The 15,792-nt window shown below is 36.9% G+C and overlaps 1 protein-coding gene across 2 annotated transcripts in view; it reads left to right on the plus strand.

Moving 5' to 3' along the window:
• LOC109072771 (rho GTPase-activating protein 12-like) overlaps positions 1–15,792 on the plus strand; it is a 31,360-nt gene that overhangs the window by 12,220 nt on the left and 3,348 nt on the right. Inside the window, exons 3-10 of one of the 2 annotated variants that reach the window (XM_042778446.1) lie at positions 9,759–10,016; positions 11,365–11,487; positions 13,978–14,043; positions 14,799–14,860; positions 14,966–15,047; positions 15,132–15,230; positions 15,466–15,564; positions 15,658–15,760. In XM_042778446.1, the coding sequence (XP_042634380.1) occupies positions 9,759–10,016; positions 11,365–11,487; positions 13,978–14,043; positions 14,799–14,860; positions 14,966–15,047; positions 15,132–15,230; positions 15,466–15,564; positions 15,658–15,760 (892 nt within the window). The remainder of the gene's footprint in view (positions 1–9,758; positions 10,017–11,364; positions 11,488–13,977; positions 14,044–14,798; positions 14,861–14,965; positions 15,048–15,131; positions 15,231–15,465; positions 15,565–15,657; positions 15,761–15,792) is intronic. The other variant, XM_042778447.1, reaches the window with a different exon arrangement.

Below are 15,792 nucleotides of genomic sequence, written 5' to 3' on the forward strand. Positions count from 1 at the left end.
TTTATTTAAAATAAAACGGATTTCATAGGGTCCTAATAATTGCAAGACAAAAAAAAATAAAATTGATTTCATGGAAAAGATTTTGTGGTAATTTCACATTTCTATTATTATTTTTATTTTATTTTTATACTACACTATATATTTTACGGTTTTTGTTTTTGTTTTTTTAAAAAAGCACTTTTTTTAGGTTTTTTCGTATCCATTTTTAAAAACTATCGGTTAAACTGTATCGGCCATGTGGTCCAACCCACTACGGGCACAAAAACCCCTTTGATCGACCTCTAGAGCAACAGCTCCTGAAAGCGTTCGAATCGGGTAGGACACACATGCAATTCTCTTCAAAAAGGGAGGGGCTTTTTAGATGGGCCTAGTGACTGAGTGGTTTAATTTTTTGTCATGAGCGCGGCTTGTGGCCGAAATATCACAGAGGGATATTTTTATACAAGAATACTTTTTGTTTTTACCCAAGATATCCCTTTTGACAGAATGGAGGAGCAACTCGACATTTTAGATAATCATATGTCTCCTCCTCTGCTGTGCATGCTGGGATCTTTGCCCATAAGCTGGACTGGGTTAATAGGGGATTTAGACTTGGGCTTCTGTTTTTGAGGGTTTATTATTTTCCTTCCTCCACTCTCATTCTTTTTTTGCTCTCCTTTATAATGGGTTTTTTTTTCCTTTTTAACTCTCTTTCTTTCCCTCATTCTTTTTTGTTTTTTGGGGCGTGCCTATTTAAATGCACAGAACCAGCGTGTCCTTCGGGCATTTTTCACCGTGTTCAAGTTGGGAAAAGATACTGGAAAGTAAAAAGAATGGAAGTGTGTGGTGAAAGAGAGGAAAAAGGTTTTTGTTTCATTTTTTTTTTAGTTTTTTTTCATTTTCTGTTCATTTCGATCAGTTTTTTTTTTTATTTTTAAAATCACCCCCTTACCCCTTTTTTCAAATTTATTTCGTCAAAATGGTTTTTTATATAATTTAAATATATAATTTTTTTATATATATATATTTAAAATATTTATATTATATATTATATATTATATATTTTTTTTTTTTTTTTTTTAAATTTTAATTTTGTTTTTTTTTCTTCACTTTCTGCAAAAGCTTTAGCATAAACAATGTACATTTTCTTGTAAGAATAAAAACGGTGAGAAAGGTTAGAGAGGGAGTTAAAAGGTTTTTAAAAAGGTAACTGGGGACTTTTTTCCCTTTTTATAAGGGGAAAAAAGAATTGGGGCTGTAAGGGACAAAAGAAAACCAGGTAACTTTGGGGTTTCTTCTGCTTTCCCCGGGATTCTGTCCCGACATGCCGCGCTTCACTCTCTTCCTCCTTCCCCAAATTTTTCTTGCCACACCACATACACATAAAAATCATGGGTTTGCGTGTGAAAGCTTCTTGTAAAATTTTTTCATACCGCACAATTTCTGCTGTATCCTTTCTTTTTTTTTTGGGGCCCGATTTTAAAAACATAAAATTTCCTTTAAGTACTAAAACTGAGAAAAATATTACCAAGTTTGCGTATGAATTGTAAAAATGGAAAACCATAAATCTACAAAGATAATACATGTGGTTTTTTTTGCTGTTGCATGAAAGCAAAAACCCCGCTACCTCGGTCATGATATTGCCGCCCGGGACTCGAACCCACAACCTTAGGTAAGGAGTCAAACTCTCTAACCACTAGGCCACGACTTCCCCAAACGACTTTTGTACATGTGAATAGAGGGATAGCCTTTACGTTCATATGAAGATTTGCTGAATCTCTCTGAGAACAGAGCGAGAGAGTTTGGGTCGGGACGTTCAGTGGCATGATGTGACGGTGTTAAATGGGAGGGGGTGAGGAGAGTGTAGCTTTGATTGTGTGTGTGTGTATATTAGCGCTCTGCACTGGCTCTAGCATCCTGCATCCAGCCCAGTTCAGAGTCATTTTCTGCCACGTCTCCAGTTATAGGATATTCTGCACTGAGCAGCACTGCGGAGACACCATGTACCCAGAGGAACCGGTGAGAGAGAGAGAGAGAGACACACACACTTCCACTTATACCATGCATGGCAGTCACATTATACACTTACATGTGCACACAATTTCTGCAATCAACACACTATAAATGCTATATCTCTTTTTTTCTTGTTTCTTTCTTTTCTGCCTTATGCATAAATTTAAAGGGATAGTTTACCCCAACATGAATGTTCTGTTATTGTACTCACCCTCACATTCCACTAAACAAATATTACATTACTTCAAATAAGGAAGAAATTTTGAAAAATGTGTATTTTTGTCCATACAGTGAAAGTCAGTGGAGTCCAGTGCTGAAATATTATATTTCTTCAAAATCTCTTCTTTTGCGTTCCACTGAAGAAAGATTGTCATTTTTGATTGAACTATCCCTTTGATTATTGGCACACAGACAGTGTTGGGCAGTAATGTATTACTTAGTAACCTGCTCTCCCGCGAGACCCGACGCAGTAGAGTGCAGCGCGGGACAAGATGCTGGTGCGGGCGTAGACACTTGTGTGTGTGCGGGATGAGGGAGAATAAAATGATTCACGGGACTCCCTCAAAATAATATCTAAGCAAATAAATTGTTATTCATCTATTGCACAAAACCAACATGAACTAATATAAATGATTAACAGATGCAAGCGTATGCAGAGTTTTTATTTAGGCTATAACACGTGTTTGCAGTGTTGAGCAATGCAATGCAAATTTGCGTGCTCACGAATCCTCTCATTATAACACAAGAATTGTAGACATTATGAAAGATTCATTATGCATATATTTATTGTGTTATAACAGAGATTTGTGAGATTGCGATGAACTGAGATGTTTTTTAGAGATTATAAATGCAGCGCTCTTTGCTTGCATTCTACAATGGCAAACCATGCACTCAGCAGCCACTTACTTTAGTTAAAAATAACACTGTTCTGTGAATGTTGATGCTTTAATAACAAATATATATCGGGAGTGTGTATGCTGGGATTTCATAAATTTCATGGACAAAAAAGTACTGTTACTAATTACTTTTGAAAGAAAGTAATCAGAACAGTAACGTGATTACTTTTAAAAGGTGTAATCAGTAATTTGATTACATAACCTTGTCACAGATGAGTTAGTGCTTGATTTACATGCTGAGTTTCAGATAACTGGTGTTGTATCATCTTTAAAATAGGATTTTTGCAGTCTCAGCCACTGATTTGATCTCAGCTCATACATATTGCAGAAAAATGGCAAGAGGGTTCTCAAATTTGCAAGCTTCAATTTGATTGGCTGGCTCTATGCAGTTTAAAGGAGTCAGGGTGCACAGGTTTTTATCAGTCTGACAGACCTTTTTTTTAAAATACTGAAAACCGTAATATTGTGAAATATCATTACATTTAAAATGTCATCACATCAAGGTATTGTGAGAGCTATAGTGAGCAGACTAGAGGTCGACCGATTAATCGGCACCGATAGTTGATTGCTGGAACAATCGGTTATCGGCAAAAATCCATGCTGATAGTTTTCTGGGTTGTGTCCGTTGCTGGAGCGGCTGAGATGGGTCTGTTTTCATTATACAGTGCGAGAGCGGCCTCTAGTGGTTGAAATCACTGACAGCATGTGCTATTTGTTTAAACATGTGATGCTGCACGCTGAACAGAGCGAGAAACTTCAGACCCGGATTTAAATGCAGCTGACAGAAAATCCTGCCACGCCACAGAGTGCCATTCACATAGTTTTCCATTAAATTACATTATATTCGCCCCGAATCATTGTTAATGTACATAATGAATTGTATAATGAGCATTTTCATCGAAACGGTTGTCTTTCTGTGGCTCTAATAAAGTCTGTATGCTTCATTCATAGATCTATATTATAGATCTTTCAGTTTGCTCCGTTTCTTTAAACACTGAACTTCAAACTTATCTATGGCTCATTGTTAATTCTCGAAGTTAACTTTGTATCCGTTTGGTGAATAAATAAACTGTTTCAGACCGCTGTTCGAGCTGAATGCAATGCATCCGGAGTGTGTGTGTTACCGGTGAGTTCTCCTAGACTCAGCACTGCTCTTTTATTTTGATTAGATAATCATTAAGTGTTCAAGAATAGAAGCAGTTAAAGTCTGAGAGTATACATTGTGCTGGTATAATTGTAGGGCCCTATGATTTCCGTGATGAGGAAAACGCGGACGGAATCGCGGAATCCAGTCATAAAAACAGAATTTGCAGTTTAACGCGGAATGTCACGGAACTGGTCAAATGTTGAATGAATTAATCATAAGTATGTCATTACACTTAAATCAAATCGCGATATGAACTAGTATCTGCTACTATTAAGCCACAGAAGTCGATTTAAATATGAATCCTGCATGTTCTGCGTGACTCTAATGGCGCAGACGCGAGGTTTCATTTATACTGAAGCACATGTGACGCTCTCTGTGATTTCAGCTTCTGTCGTCTCTCTAAATGAGGACGTAAACACATTTTTGTTAAACTTTTATTAAATTGATGTGAAAAAATTTGAATGGAAATAACGGAATTTGAAAAAAAAAAAAAAACAGAATTTAGGAAAAAATAAAACAGATTTTGTGGTAATTTCAACATTTACTATTATTATTATTACTTTTATTATTATTACTACTACTAGTATGATTCAGTACTGAGTTGTTGTTGTTGTTTTTTTAAATAAAGCACTATTTTAGTGTTTGTTCAGTATCCATTTTAAAAACTATCGGTTAATCTGTATCGGCCAGTGTGGTCCAACCTAGCTATCGGTATCAGCAAAATCCACTATAGATCGACCTCTAGAGCAGACAGCTCCTGATGCGTTCGAATCGCGGTAGGACACACATGCAGGATTACTCTTCATAAGGCAAGGGGCTTTCTAGGACTGGTCACTAGTGACTGAGTGGATTAAGGTTTAGTCATGATGCGCGTGTCTATGTGGTCTAGAAATGATCACAGAGGGATTATTTATATACAAGAATACTTTGTGTTTGTTACCCAGAGATGATCCTTATGTGACAGAATGAGAGGAGCAACTCAAGACATTATTAGATAATCAGATTATGTCTCCTCCTCCTGCTGATGCATGCTGGGATGCTTTGCACTATGAAGCTGGACTGGATGTAGATATGTGATTTAGACTTGGGCTTACTGTATTTTGAGGGTGTTATTATTTTCCTTCCTCTCACTCTCATTCTTTTTCGCTCTCCTTTATAATGGCTTTTTTTTCCTTTGAACATCTCTTTCTTTCATTCCCTCATTCTTTTGTGTTTTGGGTGCGTGCCTATTAGAGCTGCACAGAAACACACGTCTGTGTCCTTCGGGCATGTTGGCACACAGTGTTCAAGTTGGGAAATGATGACTGTGTAAAGTAAAAAGAATGGAAGATGTGTGGTGAAAAGAGAGGAAAAAAGGTTTTATGTTTCATTTTTATTTTAGTTTGATTCATTTTCTGTTCATTTCGATCAGTTTTTTTTATATTATTAAAGTCACCCCTTTACCCTTCTTTTCAATTGATATGTCAGTCAAGATGAATATTTTATATATATATATATATATATATATATATATATATATATATATATATATATATATATATATATATATATATATATATATATATATATATATATATTTTTGTTTTTTTTTTTTTAATTTCAATTCTGTTTTGTTTCTTCAGCTTAGCTGCAAATGCTTTAGCAGTAAACAATGTACAGTTACTTGTAAGAATAAGAATACGGTGAGAAAGGTTAAGAGAGGGAGTTATATAGGTTATAAAAAGAGTAACTGAGGGACTTTCTCTTTATATAGAGGTAGAGAAAGAAATTGGGGCTGTAAGAGGTAACAGAAGGAGAAACCGAGGTAACTTTGGTTTCTTCTGCTTTCCGGAGATTCTGTCCTGACATGCCGCGACTTCACATACTCTTCCTCATTCCAGCAATCTTCTACTTGCACACACTCACATACACATAAAAAGTACATGGTTGTGCTGTGTGAATGTCTTTCTGTAGTCAAAATTTTTTCATACACGGCACAATTTACTGCTGTATCCTATTCTTTTTTTTTGGCTCAGATTATTAATAATCATAAAATGTTCACTTTAAGATACTAAATCTGAGAAATTATATTATACCAGAGTTTGCAGTATGAATATGTAAAGATGGAACCATAAAATACTACAAAGATAATACATGTGGTTTCTTTGCTGTTGCATGTAAAGTCAAACCTACAGCTCAATTTTTTCCTTCAATTATTGATCAAATAAATTGTACATTCATACACCACAAGTGCTTCACGATGGTTACTACGCCTTCACATTGATGAAACCTCAAAAGCTATTGAACAAGGATGGGAATATCAGCCAAAATGTGTTAATGTGTCATCTGAAGGCCTAGTCCCCTGCTCTCAGTCTTGAGGAACTGCACATACAGGGTCAGCATTGCGCCACCTGCTGGCTGTATCTGCATGTCTCAACATCAAGCTGGTTTTTTGATTTTTTTTTTCCTGTCTGATATCTAATAGTGTTTTGAATTACCAGGAGCAGGCTTGTTAATTAAAGGAATAGTTCACCCAAAAATTAAAAATTGCTGAAAATTTACTCACACTCAGGCCTCTAAGATATAAGATGTAGATTTGTTTGTTTCTTATTAGGAACAGATTTGGAGAAATGTATCAAGTCAAAAGCTTTATCTGTGCATATTTCTCTCTTGATTCAGATGAAGAGACTTTTTCACAGCAGAAAGCAATATTATGGATACAGGATGCTCAATTTTACTTTTGGGTGAACTATTTCTTTAAAGGTTAAACAACAATTTGGTTCTCTCTTGATATGCTATTCTTTGTGTTTGTGATCATATGTGTTTATATATTCCTTGTTTTTGTTTGGGTTTCTGTTGTTGTCATTGTTATACATATTTTTTTGTCTACTGATCATTATTCAGTGTATGTAAAATGCTTTATTGCTGAGTTTCCATTGTGGAAACTAGTTGGATGATTTTTGTTTTTTTTTTGCCCCGGGCTCCTCATGTACCATCACTCATTTAGACTCAAACACATTCAGTGGTTTGTTTTTACAATGAATACATTATATTTTTTTCCACATTTTGTATTTTCTCTTTCTCTAAGCATTAAATAATCCTGCCCCTTGCACAGAAGAGACTGCATTATTGGCTGGGTCCAGTTTTAGCAAGAGATTAGCTACCAGCAGTATTCGCATCAGTTCTCAGTCGTGTGACATTGTTAGTATTCACTATTAGTTGAAGGTTTTTTTTTTTTAATAGTTATGTAAATGTTACTTATAACTGCTTGCTGTTAAACAATGATTATCCTTGTACCAAAATTGTACCGAATATTTTGATGATAAACTATTCAGTGCACACAAAGAGCCAAAGATAATTGAAACATGGATTTTGTGGCATCGTCTTGGCCAACACATAATCACTGCTATGTGCCTGTTGGCCCCATGTATATACATGTGTATATGTGTGTGTGTGTGTGTGTGTGTGTGTGAAAGTGAGTGAAAGTGACATGACATACAGCCAAGTATGGTAACCCATACTCAGAATTCGTGCTCTGCATTTAACTCATCCAAAGTGCACACACACAGCAGTGAACACACACACACACCGTGAATACACACCTGGAGCAGTGGGCAGCCATTTATGCTGCGGCGCCCGGGGAGCAGTTGGGGGTTCGGTGCCTTGCTCAAGGGCACCTCAGTCGTGGTATTGCCGGCCCGAGACTCGAACCCACAACCTTTGCTGGGTTCATGAATATTAATCACGTTGTCTGCATTTGCTCAAACTGATTTGCCGAAATCAAAACAGGGACGATAATAGGTGAACACCAGCCAATGTGATTGCTGTTTGTGCATTAGTTCCGCTCACTTCGCACACTGTCGAGTAAACTCTTAAAATTTATTTTGCCAATGGCTAATGTTAGACATCATTTAGTCACCCAGGGTGAAAGTTTAATCACATATGCGAGTGATTTACTCTCATTGTAGAGTGTTGCTACACAAGACTTTTTCTCTGACACACAGACTGCCATTAATTTTCAGTACAGTTGTTGATGAAGTCTTGTATATGAAGTTATTACATTATCATTGTGATCACATCCTGATTTTTGGGATATCGAGTGTAGGTTCTCCATGTTTCTTCCGCTCTCGCTACCTTAAAAGTCAGAGTTTGATCACACCACATCATTAGCTTGTGTTTGTGTGCTTTAGCCCGAATCTCTAACCTGGTGTCATTATCCTCTGTGGCTTAAACTGTTAAGTGCCATCCGGGTTCACCATGCACAACATTGTTTCAGACAGTGCAGTGATGCATGCTGGGATTCTTTGGCTTTGGAAGCTAGGACTGGGCTGGTTCCCTTCACTTGCCATTATAATTTGATAAAAACCTCCAGTAGCTTTGCAAAAATATCAAGAGAGCTTTCTCTTTCACACATACACTTACTCTAATGTGCTTAGTCAACATTAAATTACCCATGGGGCTGTTGTGTAACAGTTTTGACTGAATGACAAGCCATAGAGTTCACTGTTTGGACACAGTTGTTCACTTCCTCCATCTCTCTATCTGTTTCAGTATTTTGCTGGACTAGAGGTTTCTCATTTTATTCAGTTCTTTTTGCTGTATGGTATTCTTCATTGTGCCATTTCGTTATCCAGCTTATTTTGTTTTTATGCCTTTAATCTAATCTTGTCAAGAGGCCTGGTGGTAAAGTAAGTCTGAGTTCAGGTGTGTGTTTTAAGGGTCTGGAATGTGGTTGTGCAGGTTCATCTATAAACAAGTTTCAGGTATAAATGACAGTCTCGCGCGCTCTCTCTCTCTCTAATCTATCCCCTCTGTTTCCCTCTCTGTCTGTGACTCTCTGTATTGTTCTAGTCTCCTTATGTCCCTCAAGAAGAAAATACTATTCTAATCCGTTTCTGTGAGCAGTAGGGATGCATCAGAAGTTTGGCTGCCACAAATGCCATAAAACCCACATTTTCGGTTTTCGTTCAAATGAGAAAATATGTAAAAAATCTGGAAAAACGGAAACTTTAACAGGTTGGATAACAGGAACTTTGACATGGAGAAAAATCAGTGTGCACGTGATATATCTCATGTTATACATTTTACTGTAGGGTACAATTGTACTTCAAAATCAGTATGATTTGCACAAGAATGACATGTAGTTTTCTATACAGTAGTCCATTTATGTAAACTATATTTAAAAACACATTTAAGCTTGTATTTTCATGAAAATTGAGTAATTCATTCAGTAATTGAACCAGTAAGCAGTAGAATAAGTTGAATTTATCCGTCTTCAGTTCTCTGTTATGTCATCCTGTCATGACTAGAAGGCAGAATAATAGTGTAAATGTGTCCAGATGCAAACATTTTACACCCTTATATAATTTTAATTCATAATAAAATTTGTATTTATTTATTGTCCAACAGTGTTGCTCTGCACTCCAGTTAAACCCTCAAGACTTTTTGGACCTTCTGTGTTTCTGTATCTAGTTTTCTGTATTCCAGATCTGGTAAAAAAAAAAAAAAAAAAAACCCTGTAAAAACCAACAAAACCCCTTTGTTGTTGCACTGTATTAAATGTGTAAAATAACCTGTAGTGTCAGATATGTTTAAAATGACATTGTGATTGTAAAATTAAGATTAAGATAGCACATGCAAATTTGTATTTAACCACAACCTTTGCCAGATTACATATTTACATATATTTGTTCTCTCAAACATCAACAAATTCTAACAATGGTTGTCTCTCTCTTCTAATGCAGATTTTAGGTTCAGGGCAGGGCAGGCCTGACTCTCCTGTCTACACAAACCTACAGGAGCTGAAGATCTCTCAATCCTCCACCCCTCCACTGCCGTCCTCCACTCCGCTCCACACCAATGGCGACTGGGAGACTCACAAAGACCAGAATGGCAGACACTTCTACTACAACCGCAGCACGCAGGAGAGGACCTGGAAACCCCCACGGGCACGGGACAGCCTCACCAGGAAAGAGGCAAAACAAGTCATTACTGACATTGAGGTACACACACGACACCCTCAGATTAGATTCAACACAGCAGACAGTGATGCATGCATGCACAAACACACACGCATGTATTATTATGCTTATTATGCTTAAAGGGGAAGAACAACTTCATAAGAGACAAAATGTCCATTGTGGTCTTGGGAAATGCATGACTGGATAGTTTAACTCTTTCTCAACCTAAGCTGAATAATTACACACATCAATACCATTCCTGGCAACCTAAATTAGAAAACTGTCTGAGCAGCCAATCAGACAGCCAGTATGGTTCGCCCCCTAGAGGCTGGTCTGAGGAAATGGATGAGCATGGACACACTCTCTATGTGTCTGACTATACTAATGAGAAGGTACAAAGACAAACTCTCATTAGTCTTACTAAGCTTACAAATTGAGAAACTACTTACTTTTTCATCAACAACTGGCTTGTTTGTTTTTTTTCCCCAAATGGCCACACTTGTTTTTCCTCATTTGTATGATTAAAGGGGTCATATGAAGTTGCTAAAAATAACATTATTTTGTGTATTTGGTGTAATTCATTGTGTGTATGTGGTTTAAGGTTCAAAAAACACATTATTTTCCACATACTGTACATCATTGTTGCTCCTCTATGCCCCGCCTTCTGAAATGCGTCGATTTTTACAAAGCTCATCGGTCTGAAAAGCGAGGTGTGCTCTGATTGGCCAGCTATCCAGTGCCTTGTGATTGGCCGAATTCCTCAAGCGTATGATGGAAATGTTACGCCCCTTATCATACTGTGATGCCGTGTCCTGACGCGACAAAACAAAAAGAATAAAACCCATTAAAAATGAGGCAGCAATTGTACTTGAATGTTGGACATAGTGGAAGCGTGGCTTTTGATACACTCTTTTGTAAAAACTCATCCTAATAAGGTTAGGTGAACCCGAAACCTGCCTTAAAGGGCTTTCTTGAGACTGATTAGTCGACTGGTTTTTCAGGCAACTAACCAACTAGTGCCTATGTGTGTTTTGTAAGTAGTGGTTGAGACACACAGGTGAGCGAGGCGGGCTGTATTACTACAGCACAGATAGCTCCAGATCTTAGTGGGAGCTTCCTAAAATTGGTCTCAAATCACAGGTGTGGGTAACAATATATTCCAGTGCTTAACAGCATTGGAAGTATCTAGTCAGGAAGTCCCAGAAATCCTTTTCAGTTTTGTTTTTTTTAAGATGTACTAATCCCGATTTCAATGCCCTGTGCAGTGCTTAATTGAAAGTGTGTGTCTGTGTGTGCATGTACACGTTTTGAGTGTATTTAAATTCGTTTCTCTGACATACCTCATTACCAGTCCAAATAATCTTACCTCTCTTTGTTCCACCTATTTTAGTCTAACCACTCACCTCTGCTACCAGGAGATGCTCACAAAACACGTAGTCTTGACAGGAGACTGCCTGATTTCATTCCTATAAGGCCGAGACACAGCGTATATTTACATGAGTCCAATGACAAGGTACACATGCATATACATACAAACTAAGAGAGAATAAAAGGGGCATCATACTATTGCACAGGAGACAATGGCAACATGCCTAATAAAACTACCCAAATTCAATACAAACGGCAAGCTTAATGAAACAAATAATCAAGCATATTGTTTTAAGTTGTTTTTTTCTTTCTTCATTTAGTGGTTAAACTCTTAATTTTAAGTTTCTTATGAAGATTTATTTCACCAAGTACTTAAAGGGTTACTCCACCCAAAAATTTAAATTTTGTCATTAATCACTTACCCCCATGTCCATAAAAAAACTTAAAATATTCTTTAATAAAAACAACACAATTTAAAATATCCCATATAAAAACAAATAAACAAGATTTTGGGGTGGAGTATCCCCCAAATAAATAACAGTGTCAAGATCCCGGAAAGTATGAAAAGCATCGTCAGAATAGTCCATCTGCCATCAGTGATTCAACCGTAACGTTATTAAGCGACAAGAATACTTTTTGTACACGAAGAAAACAAAAATAATGACTTTATTCAACAATTCCTCTCCTCTGTCTCAAATCAGTGTAGCTACATTTTGGCAAATCTGAGCTGTATGCAGATGGCGTACGCTCTTCTGTGTCAGCTGCGCTGTGCCGATGCGTTGTTTGCTTTCAAACCAAATCTCAAACACACTAAAATATTTTATCCTTGTGGCGTGGCTGATACGGAAGACTGTAAGCCGCCTGCATACTGCTCAGAATTGCCAAAATGGCGCTACGTTGATTTGGAGAGACACAGAGGAGAGGAATTGTTGAATAAAGTCATTATTTTTGTTTTCATCGTGTAAAAAAAAGTATTCTCCTCGCTTCATAACGTTGCGGTTGAATCACTGTTTGCAGATGGACTAGTCTGATGATGCTTTTCATACTTTCCTGGACCTTGACACTGTTATTTATTTGGCAGTCTATGGGACAGTCACAAGCCTCCCGGGTTTCATCCAAAATATCTTAAATTATGTTCCGAAGATGAACAAAGCTTTTACGGGTTTGGAACGTCATGGTGGTAAGTGAATAATGATAAAATTTTCATTTTGGGATGGAGTATCCCTTTAAGGTGATAGCTGATAATATCAGCTGATACACATATTGCACATTGAAAATCATGCACATTATTTTCTATTCTGTATTTAATTCTACAGTATACATCTTTTTTTATATATTTTATTCTTATATTTTTATTGTTTACTTTTATTTCATTCTTTCATACCTATATTTATGTTTTTTTTTTCATCTGTGTTGTATTCTTTAATAATTGCACTGTCCATGGAGCAGACCTGACTCATATTTCACTGCTGGATATATATGCTCTATATAATCACGTTTGTGACGAATAAAAATCTTGAATCTTGATCTTGAATCTTGATACAGCTGATATTTAGTTTATCTAACTGCTACTTCAAGTACTACAAGTTCTATTACAAGCTTCTAACTTCTACTACAAGTTCTGCTGGCAATATCAGTATGAAATATACATGTTTCTAAATTTATTTAATAATTTAAATACATTCAATGGTTGATTATATACAGTGTAATTCAAATAATTCATAAGGTATTGATTGTGTCAACATGAAACTGCTTAGGGGTGATTATATTTACAAGCACTGTCAAATGCTGGTCTGATTGAAATGAACACACTTTTGGTTTTAAGTGCTGTAAATGACTCCCATCCTGATTTGGGTAATGATGTTTACATGTGCTTTATGTTTGACTGAAGTTAAAATAGAAATCCGCCAAGGACCGGCGAGTCTTACCCCCGCACCGCAAAAGCACCTTCCGCTTTTACCCTTATAGGCCACAAGTCAGTGTTGCCCCGCCCCTATATCCCAACAACCAATCACCTCGTCAAAGATTATGCATGCACACTTTCACCCACTGCAACTCCTTTTAGTATATACAGTGATTTCCTCACAAATTTTATACAATATATATTTAAACTGCATGAGAAATTGCACATGAATATATCATCCTTTAAAGCAATCATTCACCATTAAATTTTAAGCTGTCATCATGTACACACACTTATGTTGCACACAACCTTTAGGATATTTTTTTTTTTAACTTCAGTGGATGATTTTGAGTGGCATAAAGTTGAGCTCATAACAGAATTTGTATTTTTGAATTAAGTCTTGAATGATTCGAGAAATGCTTTACACTTGTGTGATTAATCACATGCTTTGATTAAATGATTAGTAAGTCCTGTCTGGTTTAGAATGGGTGAGGTTTACTTTAAGACTTTATGCAACGACAGAATATCTTGACTGGCCCTGAAATAGAGATATATAGTGTATATATATATATATATATGCTGTCTGGTTTACATATTGGTTGTTATTGATCTGAATTAAAAGGTGCAATGTCTGATGACTGTTGACAACTGTGGATTAGTTTGCTGATTATTACAGGTGTTTATAAAATTGTACATAAGTTTGAATCATGTGGTTTGTTGTTTCTTGTGTAGGACACCAAAACAGGCTCACCTGACTCTGACTCCTCCTGTCCCTCCTCTCCCAAACCCCCAAATTCTGTTAGTATCATCATCATCCCTCTCTTCTCGTCCTTGTCCTCCTTTATGTTTGTCTTTGTTGCCCTGCTCTGTCTTTACTCCTCTCTTAATGCTGAGCTCTGACTCTTCTGTGTGCTTGTGATGTGGGTTTATAAAAATCAATAAGTAATGAGAACTCTGGCATTAAGGGTTTAAGGGTGTTGGATAGGCTCAATGTGAAGTGGAGTGCTTTAATGGTTATGGATGCTTAAATCACTGGACAACCTATCATGGATTAATGACTTTAGAATACCACAGCAATATGACAAGACTGTGATGTGTAATAAGTGCTTTCATACAATAGCACTGATGTTAAAAATAAAGTCAGTTTGGTGTATTGATAGTGTGTGTTCCATTGTGCTTTAAATGCAGTCAAGATTTTAGAACTGTTCATTTTATAAGCTTGATTTACTGGTTGTGTCTGTTGAGCTGCTTCTATACTAAATATTAAAGAACTGACTGTGATGTAGTTCAGTACAACATACTGCAAACAGGCCTGAATCATCACTTTTCTTGTGTAATTACTCTCTTATGGTAGTTCAGCCTCTGTTGCGACTGGACAAAGTTAGGTTTCTTCTCACTCTGTTCTGGGTTAATTCTGTGGCTGCATGCTGTTCATCGCTCTGACTGTTTATTTTATTTTATTATTTTATTTTATTTTATTTCATTTATTTTATTTTAGGTTGTTTAGTTTTTTCCTGTTTCTCTCTTCTCACATCTTTTTTTCTCTATTCTAGTCATCAGAGAAATGTGGTAATTTAAACATGACTAAAATCACTGAACATGGAAAAAAGGTCCGGTAAGTAAAAATAATGCTATCATTCATTTGACAGAGCAAACAAATGCTTGTAACTGTGCCATGCTGATATTGTAATTGTTTGTTTGCGTTTTGTCATGCCCACAGGAAGAACTGGACCTCCTATTGGACAATTTTGCAGGGTTCTTCACTACTATTTAATAAGGGTCAAGGGGGCGGGACTGGTTGGGTGAGTGACCTCATCAGTAGTACCACGTGATGTACTCCGTTTTATATGTCTGGTGTGTATGTTCATGTGTTGCTTTCTCAACAGTTTGGAAGAGACCAGAAGCTGGAGTTCAGTGTGGACCTCAAAGGAGGTTCAGTGGACTGGGCATCTAAAGACAAATCGAGCAAGAAACATGTTCTAGAGGTAAAGAGCTGATTGGAAACTGGTAAACAGCAGGTCTTATTTATCTTATTGACTCTCTATGTTTGATTTGGTTAAAAGAGATATGAATGTTGAACTGTTATTAAGGTCATGCAGTGGATTATCCTGTCCTTTTTGCACAGAGCTCGGCTGAAGCTGTGGTGAACAGCTTGATGTCTAAACATGGCTAATTGTGTGACAAACAGTGCTGTTTGATTTGTTGCGTTCATGTGTCCAGCTGAAGACCAGGCAGGGCATAGAGCTCCTCTTGCAGTCAGATAACGACAGCCTCATCAGTGAGTGGCACAAGGCTTTGACTGAAGCCATACACACATATGTAAGATCAGTCTTCTATATGCCTTTACTTACATTTCTTCAGCGCTTTAATTATTCTGAATTTTTTTATTGATCTTGATGTTTCATGTTGCAGGTATGGGAGTCTGATGAGGCCATTGAAGAAGACATGCCAGAATCTCCTGACACTGAGAAACATGACAAAGAAAAAGAGCAAAGGAACTCCAAGAAGGGCAGAGGTGTGTGTGCGTGTGCCTATGTGAATGATTCT

This window comes from Cyprinus carpio, chromosome A2, assembly GCF_018340385.1.
Source record: "Cyprinus carpio isolate SPL01 chromosome A2, ASM1834038v1, whole genome shotgun sequence".
Taxonomy (NCBI): Eukaryota; Metazoa; Chordata; class Actinopteri; order Cypriniformes; family Cyprinidae; genus Cyprinus; species Cyprinus carpio.